This window comes from Phyllostomus hastatus, unplaced genomic scaffold (assembly GCF_019186645.2).
Source record: "Phyllostomus hastatus isolate PE091 unplaced genomic scaffold, TTU_PhHast_1.1 phas_contig_17, whole genome shotgun sequence".
NCBI classification, from domain to species: Eukaryota; Metazoa; Chordata; class Mammalia; order Chiroptera; family Phyllostomidae; genus Phyllostomus; species Phyllostomus hastatus.
In genome coordinates this window covers 33,122,076-33,138,598 of record NW_025333664.1, presented here as the reverse complement: position 1 = coordinate 33,138,598, position 16,523 = coordinate 33,122,076, and the positions used below count along the sequence as shown (strand labels likewise).

The following is a 16,523-nucleotide window of genomic DNA, read 5'->3' as shown; positions in this document are numbered from 1 at the left end:
TCATATATCTATTTGCCATCTGTATGTCCTCTTTGGAAGTGTCTATGTATTTAGGTCCTCTACGCATTTTTAAAAATTGGATTGGTTTTTTTCTTTGTGTTGCATTGTATGAATTTTTAAATAAATTTTCTATATTAATCCCTTATTATATGTGTCATTTGCAAATATCTTCTTGCGTTCATTTGATCAATACGAAATCTTTAAAAAAAAAAACTTTACTATGACAAACTAGCTTAACTGACTTTTTAACCAGACTGATTGGTCACACTAGTTAAAACACTTGAGATTTTTGGTGTGTTTATAAACATAGCCTTGGAAGGTATATTTTTGTCATATCCATTTAGTGAGCATTTCTAGCATGTGCCTTTTGTGTCAAGAACTATGACAGGTTCAGGGAATACATGGGAGCATGTAAAGCAAGCTTCTTCCTCCAACTGACTTTAAATTACAGAGGCCTAAAAACTCAAAACAAATAAAAATCAAGACAGTTGTATTACATGCTTAGATGAGAGCTCCAGGAACTAGAATCAGAGTCAGGGAAATGTTTCCTTGAGAAAGAACCAGAAAAGGATATTAGATACCTGAAAACAGGGTTAGAGTGGTATGTGAATGGGGCTTACAGCAAGAAATGAAGGAAGATTACCCAAAATGGATCAGTCTGCTGCTTTTCCACCTGTCATTTTCATGTGTTATTTCTCATTAGATCTAAATTTCAATGAAAGTACATTGCTATTTCACTGGTTTTAAAGACAGCTTTTAAAAACAATACAGTATTCAGAGGACATATTATAGAATTGTATACCTGAAATCTGTATAATTTTATTAACCAGTGTGATCCCAATAAATTCAATTTAAAAAAATGACAGCATACTCACAATTAGTAACAACCGCACCTAAAACAAAAACAAACTAAGCAAACAACTAGAACCGGAACAGAACCACAGAAATGGAGGGCACATGGAGGGTTAGCAACAGGGGAGTGGGAGGAGGAGAGAGGGGGAAAAGGTACAGAGAATAAGTAGCATAGGTGATAGGTAGAAAATAGATGGGGGAGGGTAAGAATAGTACGGGAAATATGAAAACTAAAGAACTTATAAATATGACACATGGACATGAACTAAAGTGGAAGAATGTGGGTGGGAGAGGGTGTGCAGGATGAGGGAAGTGAAGGGGGGAAATGGGACAGCTGTAATAGCATAATCAATAAAATATATTTAAAAAAGAAAAATAAGTTCATATGCTTATAAGATACCCTATAGTCTGCACAAGCCTTGAGAATATAAAATACTTTATTGTACTTTTAAATGCCGACATACAAATTCATTGTAGAAAGTGATCTATTTTTAGCCTTAAGAGCAATTCAAGCCCACTTCTCTAAAATAACTTTCATATAAAATATTCTGTTATACAGCATCCTCTGTTTATAATAGAATTTGATGCCCCATTGAAATCTCCACAGAAAGCTTCAAATACATCTTGGCTCAAATTTCTTCAGACAAAGGTCACTTACTTTTTAATGAGTTGGAAGATAATGTTGCTGGATGAAATTGGTGAAGTATTGACATTTGAATGGTTAGCCACTTCATTCCTCTCAACACCAAGATCATGCCAACGTGTTCTGCAGTCACAAAATCTCCCATGACTAGATGTGGATTTAGGAAAGGGGTGACCCTGAGAAGTTATTCTAACAACTAGTTTATCTAACAACTTATCTAACAACTAGTTGAACATTTCTGTCTTGTGTAAACAGCTCAATTCATGCAAATCTCAGTGTATTTTTGAAGTATTTTACTCATTACTGTTAATATCTCAAGACCACTGTCACAATTTTCAATCCTTTTTCTTTTCCTTCTTAACTCTCCTTAACATTTTGTAATTTAGTTCAGTTTATTTAGATGTTCTTCAATCATAAACTTAATGGGGGTGGGAGTGTTAGAGATAAGTGTGGATTGGCCTCCTGTGTTTTTGTAAATCTCAAGGATTGCTCTCAAGTTCATAGGACATGGATTTTTTTCCTTCTAGTTCTGAGTCTTTTCCATAGTCAGCAGGAAATCAGTTGGTTTAAGAATGACATCCCTCTGGTCAAGTTGCAGGCCATCTGCTTGAACATATGGTCACTCTTTGATCTTTTTTAACAATTTATTCTCTGTTTCCACTGGTGCCTGGATTCTGCCTGAATCTTTGGGAAACATGAGGATAGATTTTCCTGTGAGCTCCTCTTTTAGGGACAGGTATTTTAGCTAGCCTGATTGGAAAACTGCATCTTATTTGTGAACAGAACCTGGTGACGTTAATATTTCTCCTTCGGGGTCTGCATCATGGGTTCATTCCTAGGTAACCCCTCTCTAAATGCCATCTTATGGAGAACTATTCTGGACCAGGTAGGAAAGTATCATTTCTGTTTTATTAGTTTATTTTTATTTTTATTTTTTATGTCAATATGAAGTCACTTTAATATACTTCAGAATTAGTTTTGAATTAGATAGAAAACAGTGAAATTTCTTTTTGGAAGCAAGACTTTTCTGAGCTTTGATGTTATGCTGTTACAGTTGTTCCAATTATTTCCCCCTGCGCCCCACTTCCATAGTTAGTCCCCACCATGCCTGCCCCCCACTTCCATAGTTAGTCCCCACCATGTTGTACATGTTCATGGGTTCTTCATAGATATTCCTTGACTGTATCCTTCATCTGCATTCAAAAAGTCTCCACCTCCCTTTGCCCTCTTGCCACCGTCAGTCTGTTCCATGATTCTATGCTTGTGGTTGTATTTTGCTTATTAATTTATTTTGTTCATTAGATTCCTCTTATAAGTGAGATAATATGGTATTTGTCTTTTACCAACTGGCTTAATTCACTAAGCATGATAGTCTCCAGTTCCATCCATGCTGTCACGAAAGGTAGCAGTTCCTTCTTTTTTTCTGTTGAGTAATATTCCATTTTGTAAATGTACCATAGTTTTTTAATTCAATCATCTACTGATGGGCACTTAGGCTGTTTCCAACTCTTGGCTATTGTAAATAGTGCTGCTATGAATGTAGGGGTGTATACATTCTTTTTAATTAGTGTTTCAAGATTCTTAGGGTATATTCCCAGCAGTGGAATCAATGTGTCAAAAGGTAGTTCATTTTTAATTTTTTAACGAAATTCCGTACTGTTTTCCGTAGTGGCTGCACCAGTCTGCTTTTCCACCAACAGTGCACTAGGGTTCGCTTTTCTCCACACCCTTGTCAGCACTTGTTGTTTGTTGATTTACTAATGATTGCCATTTTGGCAAGTATGAAATGATATCTCATTGTGGTTTTAATTTGCATTTCTCTGATGGCTAGTAATGTTGAACAATTTTTCATATGTTTATGGGTCACCTGTATGTCCTCCTTGGAGAAGTGTCTGTTCAAGTCCTTTGACCATTTTTTAATTGGATTGTTTGTTTTTCTGGTGTTGAGTCTATGAGTTCTTTATATATTTTGGAGATTAAACCTTTGTCCAATGTATTATTAGCAAATATATTCTCCCATACAGTCAATTCCTTTTTCATTTTGCTGGTGTTTTCTTTAGCAATGCAGAAGCTTCATAATCTGATGTAGTCCCATTTGTTTATTTTTTTCCTTGCCTTAGGAGATACATCAGCAAAAGTATTGTTACATGAGATATCTGAAATTTTACTGCCTATGTTTTCTGTTAGGATTTTTATGGTATCATGACCTATATTTGAGTCTCTCATTCATTTTGAATTTATTCTGTGTGGTATGGTGTGTGTTATGAGTTGGTGATTTAGTTTCATTTTTTTACATGTACCGGTCCAGTTCTCCAACACCATCTATTGAAGAGACAGTTTTTACTCCATTGTATACTCATGCCCTCTTTGTCAAATACTAATTGACCATAGAGACAAGGGTTTATTTCTGGGTTCTCTGTTCTATTCCACTGATCTGTGTGTCTGTTCTTATGCCAGTACCAGACTGTTTTAATTACAGTGACCTTGTAGTATAGTTTGATATCAGTTATTGTTATTCCTCCAACTTTCTTCTTCTTTCTCAAGGTTGCTGTGGCTATTTGGGGACTTTTTTAGTCCCATATAAACTTTTAGAGTATTTGTTCTAGACTTGTGAAATATACCATTGGTATTTTAATGAGAATTACGTTGAATTTATAGACTGCTTTGGGCAGTATAGACACTTTAATGATGTTAATTCTTTCAATCCATGAACACATTTATGCTTCCATTTATTTGTATTTTCCTCATTTCTTTCTTCAGTATTCTGTGCTTTTCCGAGTACAGGTCCTTTACCTCGTTGGTTAAATTGATACCTAGGTACTTTATTTTTGTTGTTGTTATTACTATGATAAATGGGGTTTCTATTTCTGATAGTTCATTGTTAGTGTACAAAAATGTCATTGTACATTGTACAATGCAATTTCTGAGTATTGACTTTGTATCCCTCTACTTTACCAAATTTGGTTATTAGAGTGGGTAGTTTTTTGATGACATCTATAGGATTTTTAATATACATTATCTTGTCATCTGTAAATAATGACAGTTTTACTTCCTCCTTTCCAGTTTGGATGCCTTTTACTACTTCTTTTCTGATATCTGTGGCTATAATTTTCAGTACTATGTTGAATAGGAGGAGTAAAAGTGGACACCCTTGTCTTGTTCCTGATCTTAAGCAAAATGCTTTTAATTTTTGCCCATTGAGTATGATGTTGACAGTAGGTTTCTTGTATATGGTCTTTATTATGTTGAGGTATGCTCCCTTTTTTCCCATTAGACTGTTTTTATCATAAATGGGCACTGGATTTTATCAAATGCTTTTCTCAGCATCTATTTATATGAACACTTGATTTTTGTCCTTTTGTTTATGTGATGTATTATATTTATTGATTTGTGAATATTGTATACCCTTGCATCCCTGGAATAAATCCCACTTGATCCTGGTATGTGATCTTTTTACTGTATTGCTGGATCTGGTTTGCCAATATTTTGTTCAGAATTTAGCATTTATGTTCATTGGAGATATTGGCCTGTGATTTTCTTTGTTGTGTCTTTACCTGGTTTTGGAATTAGGATAATACTGGCTTCATAAAAAAAACAGTTGGGAGCTTCCTTCTTCTTGAATTTTTTTGACTAGTTTGAGGATAAGTGTTAGTTCTTCTTTGAATATTTGGTAAAATTTGCCTGTGAAGCCATCTGGTCCATTGCTTTCATGTGTTGTCAGTTTTTTGATTACTGCTTCGATTTTGCTAGTAGTTATTAATCTGTCCAGGTTTTCTTCTTCCCAATTCAGTTTTGGAAGACTGTATGTTTTTAGAAATGTACCTGTTTTGCCCAGGTTGTCCAATTTCTTGGCATATAGTTTGTTCGTAGAAATTTCTTACCATCCTTGTTTTTTCTGTGATATCAGTTGTTACTTCTCTTTCATATCTGATTTTATTTACTTGGGTCCTCTCTCCTTTTTTTCCTGATGAGTCTGGTTAAAGGTGTGTCAATTTTCTTTATCTTTTTAAAGAACCAGTTCCCAGATTCATTGATCTTTTGATTTTTTTTTTTAGCCTCTCTTTTAATTCTGTTCTGATCTTGATTATTTCCTTCCTTCTACTCACTCTAATTCTTTTAGGTGTAGGGATAGGTTGTTTTTTTTGAGATTTTTCTATTTTCTTTAGGTAGGCCTATATTGCTATGAACTTCCCTCTTGGGACTGCTTTCTCTTGTGTCACATAGGTTTTGAGTTGTTGCGTGTTCATTTTCATTTGTTTCCAGGTACATTTTTATTTCTTCCTTGATCTCATTGTTAACCCATTCATTATTTAATACCATGTTATTCAGACTTCATGTTTTTGAGGTTTTTTTTTCTTGAAGTTGGTTTCTAGTTTCAAGCCATTGTGACGATGCTTGACATGATTTCATTTTTTAAAATTTGTTGAGGCTTTTTTACTACTTTTTTAAAAAATGGTGACAAAATGTACAAGACCTAACAGTTCAGTGGCACTTAGTATATTTATAGAACTTATTCATTCTCTTAAGCTATACCATTAAACAATGACCACCCCTCTCTGTCTCTCCCTCCTTACAGCTGGGCATTCTACTTTCTGTCTCTATGGATTTGACTACTTCTGGTACCTCATATAAGTGGAATCATACAATGCTTGTCCTTTTGAGTTGCTTATTTCATTTAGCATAATGTCTTTAAAGTTCATCCATATTGTGGCATGTTCCAGATTGTTATTCCTTTATCAAGCTGGATAATATTCCACTGTAAGCATGTTACACATTTTGTTTCTCTTTATACATTGATGGACATTTGGGTTGCCTGCACCTTTTGGGTATTGTGTATAATGCTACTGTGAACATTTGTATATACATTTTTTTGAGTCCCATCTTTCACTTGTTTTGGGCATATACTCAGACATGGAAACATTGTATCATATGATAATTCTATGTTTAATTTTTTGAGGAACCACCATACTGTTTTGCACAGTGGTTCTGCTTTGTTCTTGACCCCTGTTAAAACTGCCTGTGTTCACAATTGAAGAGGGTGAGATCAGGGATGAAACTGACTGAGGGGCTTCTGTCCTCTCAGGGATCTTTTTATTTTAAAAACTTTAAAAAAGTTGATAAATGATGCCTAGGCAAACAGCTCTCTTTCACTTCATGTTAATGAAGTCCTGAAAAAATAAAAGTGGCCCCATCGATACTGAGCCCTGGGAATTGTGGGATTTAAGCTTTTTGTGCCTAATGTCACAAGGGCTGTTAGGTAGAAGAATCCAACAACACGTCTTCTTCTCACTTCTCCCACAAGGTTAATGAGACATCACAAGAGACATGAGATTCACAAGTTTGTCTTAACTGTGGTGATACCCAGGTTTGGCCCTCAGATGTGATGAGGCCAGGTTCTGTGACATAGTTCCTCGAGGCATGAGCCTGGTGAGTAAACTCACTGATACTTGCATCCCAGGAAATACCACAGAGATTGCCTCACCCAGCTCTCCACCCCAAAGTCAGTGGTCCTCACCTTGAAGGTTACAGGTTGTTTCCTGCCTTGCACACGGAAAACTAAGTTCCGAAAGAACATTTCCTGTTTTCCAGACATTGTCGACTTATGTCAGCTACTCTAGTAGGACTTACATAGTGAGACTTGAGAATAATGTCCACCGTCAACTACAGACCAACTATCTTACTTCTCTAAAATGTATGTTTGCTTCATATTTAGTTGCCTGCAAGGACATCAGTCCCACCAGAAGCTTGGCCACCTCACCAACTGCATCTAACAACCCAGCCAGGACTTGAACTCACCTCATTTTAGTCCCTAGGAAAAGCTTGTTTAAAGAAACTGAACTAGAGAGGATTACCTAAAGGATATGCAGCCCCTCTTTTCTTCTTAGAAATTCCCAATATTTATCTATCCCTGGATTAAGCAGGACCATCAAAAAAGGAATTCCTGGTTGCTGACTCCTGACCCCTTGTGGAGCAGCTTACTGTCTTCCACTCAGGGTAGCCTCCTTTGAGTCATGTAACACTCAGCTCTACAGAGCTCACCATTGTGCAACCGATCCACTGTACATGGCACCTACTGTATATGAAGCCCTACAAAAGAAATTCCCCCTGGTCTCAGTACTAGGAGGAGTTGTTCTCTGAGCAGTTGGTTTGTTGTGATCCTTTAGGCTCGATTTCAAGTGTTAACCTCCTGTCAGTCTTCACCTTATTTTGTAAACATCTTATTTTTCTTTTTTTTTTCCTTGCCTCACTAAACTTTAGGTCACTGAATTATCTGAGTTTTTCTTAGCTATACAAATCCTTTAAGGAATAAATTGTGAGTATAAACATGAACCAGGTATTCTTAGCTGCTTTGAATGTTCACAAGACAAAATGTATATAAATTATTAGTTTTCAGAGAACTGGAATATAACCGATATAGTTGGCATCGAAACCACTACTATTCTGAATATGACTAAACTGTAGGTTCTGCACTGTCAGGGGCCTTGGCCATCTCTATCGCTCTGTATTTCCAGGTGCTAGTGCTGTGCTTAGGTGTAGAGATGCTCAGAAAATATTCCTTGAGAGTTCTGAACAAGCAGGATCTCAGTGTCTAAAGGTGACCACCATTACAGTCTGTCGATGCTCAGAAGCAAGAGAAGCTGTGATACTGTGGTGTTGCCTCCACCTTTGTCACACATGGGCGGGGACACAGCAGGCACTTCTAATGCTCTCCTGTCTCCCTCTCTGCAGACTCACATTTCCAGACTCCCTCCCGGTGCGGTGGCAGGACAGTCCGTGGCAATCGAAGGTGGGGTTTGCCGCTTGGAGAGCCCAGTGAACTGAACCTTCAGAATGAGCACGAAGCACCTGAGAGGCATTTCAGAACCTGAACTTTCTGGTGTTTTTAACTGAAGTTAGATGTTTTGTTGTCTTCATTTTATAATTCCTATTGCAACCTTGTGCACCACTGGTGACACTAGTGATGCTATAGTTAGTGCTTAGTGACACTCGGGCCTTTGTGGGTGAGTGAGACTGAATGAGTGTGTGTGCGCACATGCTTGCTTCTCCCTTGATGAAACAGAAACTTCTCCTTATTGTATAACTTAAGACCAGGAATGATTAAATCATATTTACAAAATGTGTGCTTTAACTGTTTACAAGTCAAACCTAAAGTTGCAGGAAACATTTTTTATTTCATAAAGAGGTACCAACTGTCGTTAATGTAATGTGTCTGAATTAAAGAGTAAATTAACTTGTTGAAGTGATTTGACAGTGGTAGTGCTCCATTTAATAACAGTAATGAGTAATAAAGTGTTTTTATTTGTTAACCAGTTTAAGTGGATACTGTGTAACTTAAACTGTTATTCTCATCCCTTATATGGGGCTTTTTTTTTTTTTTAACAGAGAATGGTTTCAGTGAAACAATCTAGCAGAGAATTAAGGTCAGAACCTTTTTAAAAAATAGTCTTATTGATAAAGTTTGTACTTCTTAAGCCTTTCTAAGCTTAAATATTGCATAGCTTCGAGCTGTATGTACTATATTATGAAAGAATATGTAAAGAGAACATACAGTAATGCACAGTCCCTAATTTGTGTATAATAGAATGTTATTTACAATGTAACACTGTAAATAAGAAAGCAAAATTTATTGGAAAATTCAATATTTGTTTCTTGTTTAAATATATTTTTAAGGTAAAAGCACGAAAATAAAAGAATCATATTACTGGGTATAGTGTGTGACTCCTCTTTTCAGACTAATAAATTACCTTTGAATCCTAGATTGGCAAGCCAATTTTAATTTTGTTTGTTAAAAAATTACTTCTTCTAGAATCATACCTTTGGCCTTCTTGCTGTGATTCTGATTATTCAAAATCCAGCCTTACGTTTGTGCAGTTAGGTTGGACACTAGCAAGGAAAAAGTTGAACTTAGTACGTGATTGAATGGTCAGTATAGAAATCCCTACAATATCTGTTGCAATTTGATAAAAATAACAATGGGAAGGAATAAGAATGCTTTGCTTTGAAAAATTATACTGGCAGTTGAAAACTCAAAGATGGCAGTTGATAAATGCTTCTAAATATTATATTTAGTGGTTCTGGAGCCACATGAGAAAACCAAGACTTTCCTTTTGATTTTCTGTGTAAGAAGTGGCTATCAAGAAGCTACTAAAGATAGACTTGCTCAGGGAGAGGAAGTTCCCTGCACAGTATAATCATGGCTCTGGGCGGTAACTGATAAAACCCTAGATGAAATTATATATTTGACATCGATATATGGCCAAATTATAAAGGAAAGACAACCAAAATGGAGTGAGTGTAAATAGGAATGATTTGGGAGTTGCTGACTTATATTCCTAGTACAGGCAATTACATTTGTCTCGCTGTGTTCTCTAGACAGGTTGGTGCCGGGGTATCTGTTTCTCATTCTTAATGAGGCTGAGAACTTAGTGAGAGATGGGCTGGCTGGTGGGGAGCCTTTGGCTTCAAAAGCTTTCAAAGACCTGTTACCTGTTGGCAGGGTTTTTTAAGGAACTGGACTGGATCACATAAAACTATCAGGACACTTTGGAGTCTGAAAAGTCATCTGACCTATTTCATCAGGAATGCCATGTCTTTCATCTCCCTTTGACTTTATTCTATTCATATTTAAAAGTTTGGGCTTGTTAAAGACCCCTTTTAAGAAAAGTTTAAAAACTGGTCAGTGTGAAGAAGAATGGCTCCATAATTGTTTGTTAAGACTTTATTCTCCAGTTTTTATTTTTTAAATTTTATTGTGAAACCAGGGAGAAAAAAAAAGGTGACATTCAGAATCACAAGGCAAAAAATGTTATGGGTAGTATGAGTTCATTATAGTATCAGATGTTAATGAACAGATTCTGTAACCATAGGATACTGGCAAATATAAAATCAACTTCATTTAACACAAAAGTAGAAAAGATAGAAACATATAAGAAAATGACCTCATGTCCTAGTCTGGCTTATATTACCAAGATTCTGAAATTATATTTTAAGATGTTCACTTTTAATGTGGAGGATCTTAGCTATATTGCCTATATTCTATTTCCTTTTAAGTCCTGAACATAGGATGTTTGGTTTTCTTGGGTATAATTAAGTCTGTTCTGGATTCATCAAGGTCATCACTGTGATCCTGCCTGGGGCCTGCAAGTGGTGTCTTTAAATTTGATGAGGGGGCAGAGGGGTCCTGGAGTGCCTGCGCTGGCTGGCGACACATGTGGCAGCCATGTCTAGGCTCTGTCCTGTCTTCACTAAGACAGGTGTTCTGCTTCCTATGTCTGCCTATGGCAGGCCCTGCCTCATCTTTTAACTGTGACTTTTAAGTATGAACTTGAACTCAGATATCAATGTCAGAATTATGTTCAAAGTACATATAAACAAGTCTGAAATGCTAAGTCTTAAGTGTTCGTCTGTGAGTAAAATGGAAGAGTTTTAGTTCATGGTTATGGTGATGTCTCTCTTGGCTGCTCAGAGCCTTTTGTGCCCAATTCCTCATTTTCTCCCATGTGTCAGAGTGGTGATGCTGCGTGCTGGTTAACTGCAGCTAAGCAAGGTTGCCCTGTTTGGAAGCATTGAATGGAGGGAGAGAAGAAGGGAAGATTTAGAAAAGTGCTAGAATTACTCTTGAACCTTGAGATTGTTTGGAATTTTTTAAATCTGGTCATTGTTATTATAAAAACAATTCATGCTTATTATAAGAAATCCAAAAAAGATAAGGAAAAAAATGAACTTGTAACCCCACTTCCCTAAAAACAGCAATTAGTAACACTTAAGTTTGTATCCTTATAGTTTCCTTTTTTTTTCTTGACCTCAATTCTTTTTATTTAGTGAAGCAAGTTTAAAAATCCTAAATGCCTGAAGGTAAGGGGATAGTTAAATTATCATGCATCACTGTCCTGGTATATTATAAATATTAGAAATTAGGTATACTAAGTTTTTTAACATGGATATGCTAATGCTGTGAATTTAATTTCAGAAACTGAAAATTTGAATACATATTGGTATTTTAAAAGCATACATAGAAATAATGTGTATTAATTATGCCAAAATATTAACACAGAAAAGGGCATGTAGAACTATAGGTGATTTTGTAAAATATTTCACTATACATTTATTTTCTAAGTTTTCTAGAATGAAACTTTTTAAAGTATTTTATTTTATTTTTTTATTGTTCAAGTATAGTTGTCTCAATTTTCCCACCACCACTCCCTCCCATCCCGCCCATCCCCACCTCCTACCTTGATCCTACACCCCCTTTGGCTTTGTCCATGGGTTTTTATACATGTTCCTTGATGACCCTCCCCCTTTTCCCTCTGTTATCCCTTCCCCCCTCCCTTCTGCTTACTGTCAGTTTGTTCTTTATTTCAATATCTCTGGTTATATTTTGCTTGCTTGTTTGTTTTATTGATTAGGTTCCACTTATAGGTGAGATTATATGGTATTTGTCTTTCACCAACTGGTTCTCCAGATCCATCCATGCTGTTGTGAAGGGTAGGAGCTCTTTCTTTCTGCTGCATTGTATTCCATTGTGTAAATGTACCATAGTTTTTTTTGATCCACTCATTTACTGATGGGCACTTAGGTTGCATCCAGCACTTGGCTATTGTAAATTGCACTTCTATGAACATTGGGGTACATAGGTTCTTTTGAATTGGTGTTTCAAGGTTCTTAGGGCATAATCACAGCAGTGGAATTGCCAGGTCAAAAGGCAGTTCCATTTTTAGTTTTCTGAGGAAATTCCATGCTGTTTTCCACAGTGGCTGCACTAGTCTGCATTCCCACCAACAATACACTACTAGGATTCCCTTCTCCCCACAACCTCGCTAGCACTTGTTGCTTATTGATTTGTTTATGATGACCATTCTCACATGTGTGAAGTGGTATCTCACTGTGGTTTTAATTTGCATCTCTCTGATGGTTAGTGATTCTGAGCATCCTTTCCTATGCCTCTGGGCCCTCTGTATGTCCTCCTTGGAGAAGTGTCTGTTCAGGTCCTTTGTCCATTTTTTAATTAGATTGTTTGTCTTCCTGGAATGGAGTTCCTTATAGATTCTTTATGCATAAATTTTCTGTGTGTTTTGAACACAAAATGGGGTTATATTGAACCCTCAAATGTAGTTATATAACCTTCAATTTTCGCTAAATAATATCATGGAGAGATGTCTAGACCTATAGGGTTATAGAATACCTCATTTGCTCCTTCTCTATGCAAGGCTGGTTCCACTAATGCTGTTGAATACATACGTTATCCTAAAACGTTTGTGAAAATCCATCACAGTCCTGACAGTACAGTCAGCATCCATTTTTTCAAGCCATAGATTCATACAGTGAGCACTATGGAAGGTCTTAGCTAATGAAAGCCAGTTTGGCAGGTGTCCAGGAACAGGCCATTGTCACTGCCTATGGGTCTTCTGTTTCAGAGGGCCCTGAATATCTGCACCTCTGAAGAGGTGATAGAAGCTGGTGTATAAAAATATTGCTCCCTTGCTCCTTGGGTGAGATAATTCTGAGATACGTGTTTCATACAGTTTTTGAGAGATTTTCCACATGAATTAAGCTCTAGTTACCTTCTGTAGTAGTTGACTGATTAATACACCTTGTATTAGCTTGTTTCTCTTCTTCATGCCCTTCTCAACTTTCCTACCTGTGTTTCCTGGAATATTATAAATATTAGAAATTAGGTAGCAGCTAGGAATGAGTGGCCAGAGAGAAAATAAAGGCAGGGCCCTCGCCATTACAATCTAACAGAGAACTTAACACAGGAGGCTAGAAGCAAAAGGAAGACATGTCTCACCACTTAACTCAGCATCCTGAGCTCAGTTTGATAAGATTGCCAGGTGTCCTGAGCATTGCAAGCAAAATAGCACAGGAGGAACAGGAGGGAGAGTCCTTAAGACTTTGCTGGGAAAGAAGGCTTCTGTAACAATCTTACTAAGATTGCCAGGTGTCCTGATCATCAGGAGGGCATCGTATAAGAAAGTAGGGGGAGCAGTAGTCCTTGAGATTCTATGCCTAGAAAGGGAGCTTTTGTAACAATTTCAGTAACTGAGACAAAGAGCCTTTACTAACTGAGAAGGAAAGCCTTTGTAGCTGTACATTATTCCCAAGAGGGAGAAGGAGGGGTGCCTGGAAGCTAGCTAAGGTATATAACTCAGTAGTCAGTGTACTTAGATTAGCTAGGTACCCACCTGTAGCCTCAGCTCAAGTGTATAGAATAAACTTATTAACAAACTAACAACTTCATTTCCTCTATATGTGGGTCATTTAGACTAGCCAGGTGCCTGCTTGCAGCTTTGTGCTCATATGTGCTTCATAAATAAACTTACTATCTCATTTCCACTATATGTGTTTATCTCTCAATGGAATTATTCTCTTGCAAGCAAGACAAGAACTGAGAATGGGGAGGGAGCCTCTTGAATTGAGTCTCTTTCTCCCCATCTGTAACAGAGTCATCTACCAAATGAACTACTTATACTTCACTCCTTGTTTCAGGGTTGCTTCTGGGGTACTTGAAACCAAGAAACTTTCTGTTCCATATTACCCTGGGCCACAAGTCTTTGGTCAGCCTTTCTACCCACTCCTACAGAGGGTGGACCCATCCGTGTGCTTGTACACAAGTCCTCTACTGGGTCCTTTCTTCCTACCTTGTGTTCCTGGTGAACCATTTTCATCACTAACATCTGACGAACATTCTCCAAGTGATAAGGCTAGATGAGTCACAAAAGTTGAGGTTTATCACTAAGTCAGTATTGACAGACATCAGAGTGCTAGAAACAAGCAAGCACTTTTAAGGAAGTAGTGGATAGACAGAAGCTGGGTGGTGGCAGTCCACTGAGGACTGATGGACACCTTAAAGGAAATGCCTGGAATTGTGGTAATGGCAGTTGGAAGAAACCATAGCCAAAGACTTATGTTATGACTGAGATTTGAAGAGACCTAAACAGAGGTTGCCAGTGTCCCCATGTCATGAACATACCTCCACAATGACCATCCTGTGACAACCTCATGTAGTGCCTGTTTCCTGAATGTCATCTTTCAAGCCTGGATATCCATAACATAATTTTATTGTTAAAAAATGCTAATGTGTCCCAACATTTTCTTAAAATGTTTATTAAGTCAAACACATCAACTTTGTTCTGACATAAACCCTACATTTTCTCAAAGTTTGAGAATCCATTTGTGCCAGGAAGTGCAGTGTCTTTGTCCAACCTAAGAATATAATGCTTAGCAGTGGGGTGCGGTGGAAGGTACTCCTCCTTCCCAGGAACACTGGCTCAAGGAAAGGTTGAACCCAGAAAAAAAATGAGCTTTTGTGTTTATGATTAATTTGTTTTACTTTAGCTGTATTTTAAACCTTTCCCAAAGCTGATTAAGCAGGGGAGGAGATATGCGTGATTGAATGTAGTGAGCTACAGGTGGGAATGAGTGAGTAGGAGTTCGGCAACATAAAAGTAATCTTTTTACATTAATATTTGTTCTGGGATGTTAAGAATTCTTAAGGAATACACTGCTTTTCCTCAATCTCAATTTGCATTCGGTTTCACAAGGTATTAACCCAGATGTCTATCATCAGAGACCCACATGCTGACCAAATTGACCAGGCAGTTTTTCTTTTCTGCATGCTGCTGTCTCTGAGGTATATGGCCACAGGAAGGATTAAATATAAAACTGGCAAGGGCCTCCCTCCAAGGCTGTGCACTCAGCTTCCAGAAGCCCATCAGCCAAGCCCAAGGTGGTTCTTGGTGACCAGTTGTGGAAAGCGGGTGGGAAAGCGAGCATGGTGGTTTTTCCTTCACATGGTAGAGTGTGTGAAGCACTGAAACCACAGCGGCAAAGCCAGAAAAACTGGGCAAGGGTTTCTTTGCCTTGAACTGCTATGGGGATCCAACTGATTGTCAACTGAGTTTAAGAAGCTATAAAGAAAAGAAACCTAAACAATTCCTTTAACCTCTGCTGTTGCTATTGTGTTGGAAAGCCAAAGAGTTGGTCTTGCCCAGACCGGTGTGGCTCAGTTGGTTGGAGCTTTTCCCCACAACCAAAGCATTGTGTGTTTGGTTCCAAGCCAGGGCACAAAATTAGGTTATGGGTTTGATCTCCCATTCCTGGTCCAGGCACTCTTTGTTCTGGGTGCTTACAGGAAAAAACTGATCAATGCTTCTCTCACATTGATGCTTTTGTCTCTCCCTCTCTCTGTAAAAGCTATGAAAAAAAGTGTCCTCATTTGGCCTTTCCTGGCCTTAGAAAATCTAACAACACTTAAGAGATAGAAAATCTTCTAATATATTAAGAAAAACCTTCTTCTTTTCCATTCATAAGTAATAAGATTTTAACCTGTCCACCCAAGTTTTTTCCTCGAACCTGTTAACTAGCAGTCTTCTCCATTTGCTTAATGGTATAACTCAATCCTTTGGGGTGCTGAGGTCAGAATTCTTGAGGTCATTTTTTCATGTATCCATTGCTGTATAACAAAACAGCTCCAAACCTTAGAAGCTTAACAACTGTTTTATCTTCTAACAATTCTATCAGCTAGGCTTGGCCTCAGTCAGTGGTGGTTCTGCTGCTCTTGCTGGTATCACTGGTGTGCTCCGTTCAGTGGGAGGGGGAGCTGGGGGCTGGGCTGCTTTCTCTCTCCACATAGGCTCCGGCCTCCCCCTCTGCACGTGTCCTCTCTACATGGTATTTCCATGTTACCCCTCCCACTGGACATGGTGGCCTAAGTTTCCCAGGAACACAAAAGCAGAAGCTGTCACATCTTTTTAAAGTTTAGGTTCAGAACTGGCCCAGCATCACTTTTGCCACATTTATTGCTTAAATCAAGTCACCTAGCTTAGCCCTGATTCAAAAGGAGGGGACTACATAAAAGCATGAACACAGAGGCGAGGCTCATTGGGGCCCACCAACCTTATATCCTTGAATCTACTTTACCTCCTATTTTACAGACGATCCGTCAACAAATGCTGTCAGCCCTCCTTTAAAATGTATCTCAAATCCAACCACTTTTCACCATCATCTCTTACCTGAGTTATTAAGACAG

At 37.8% G+C, this 16,523-nt stretch overlaps 1 protein-coding gene across 5 annotated transcripts in view; it reads left to right on the top strand.

The window, feature by feature from the left end:
- Positions 1-9,202, top strand: part of TASP1 (taspase 1) — a 295,111-nt gene extending 285,909 nt beyond the window's left edge. For all 5 annotated transcript variants that reach the window (XM_045833625.1, XM_045833624.1, XM_045833623.1 and 2 more), the window contains one exon: positions 8,225-9,202. In XM_045833625.1, the coding sequence (XP_045689581.1) occupies positions 8,225-8,312 (88 nt within the window). In that variant the 3' untranslated portion in view covers positions 8,313-9,202. The remainder of the gene's footprint in view (positions 1-8,224) is intronic.
- Positions 9,203-16,523: the final 7,321 nt, after the last annotated feature.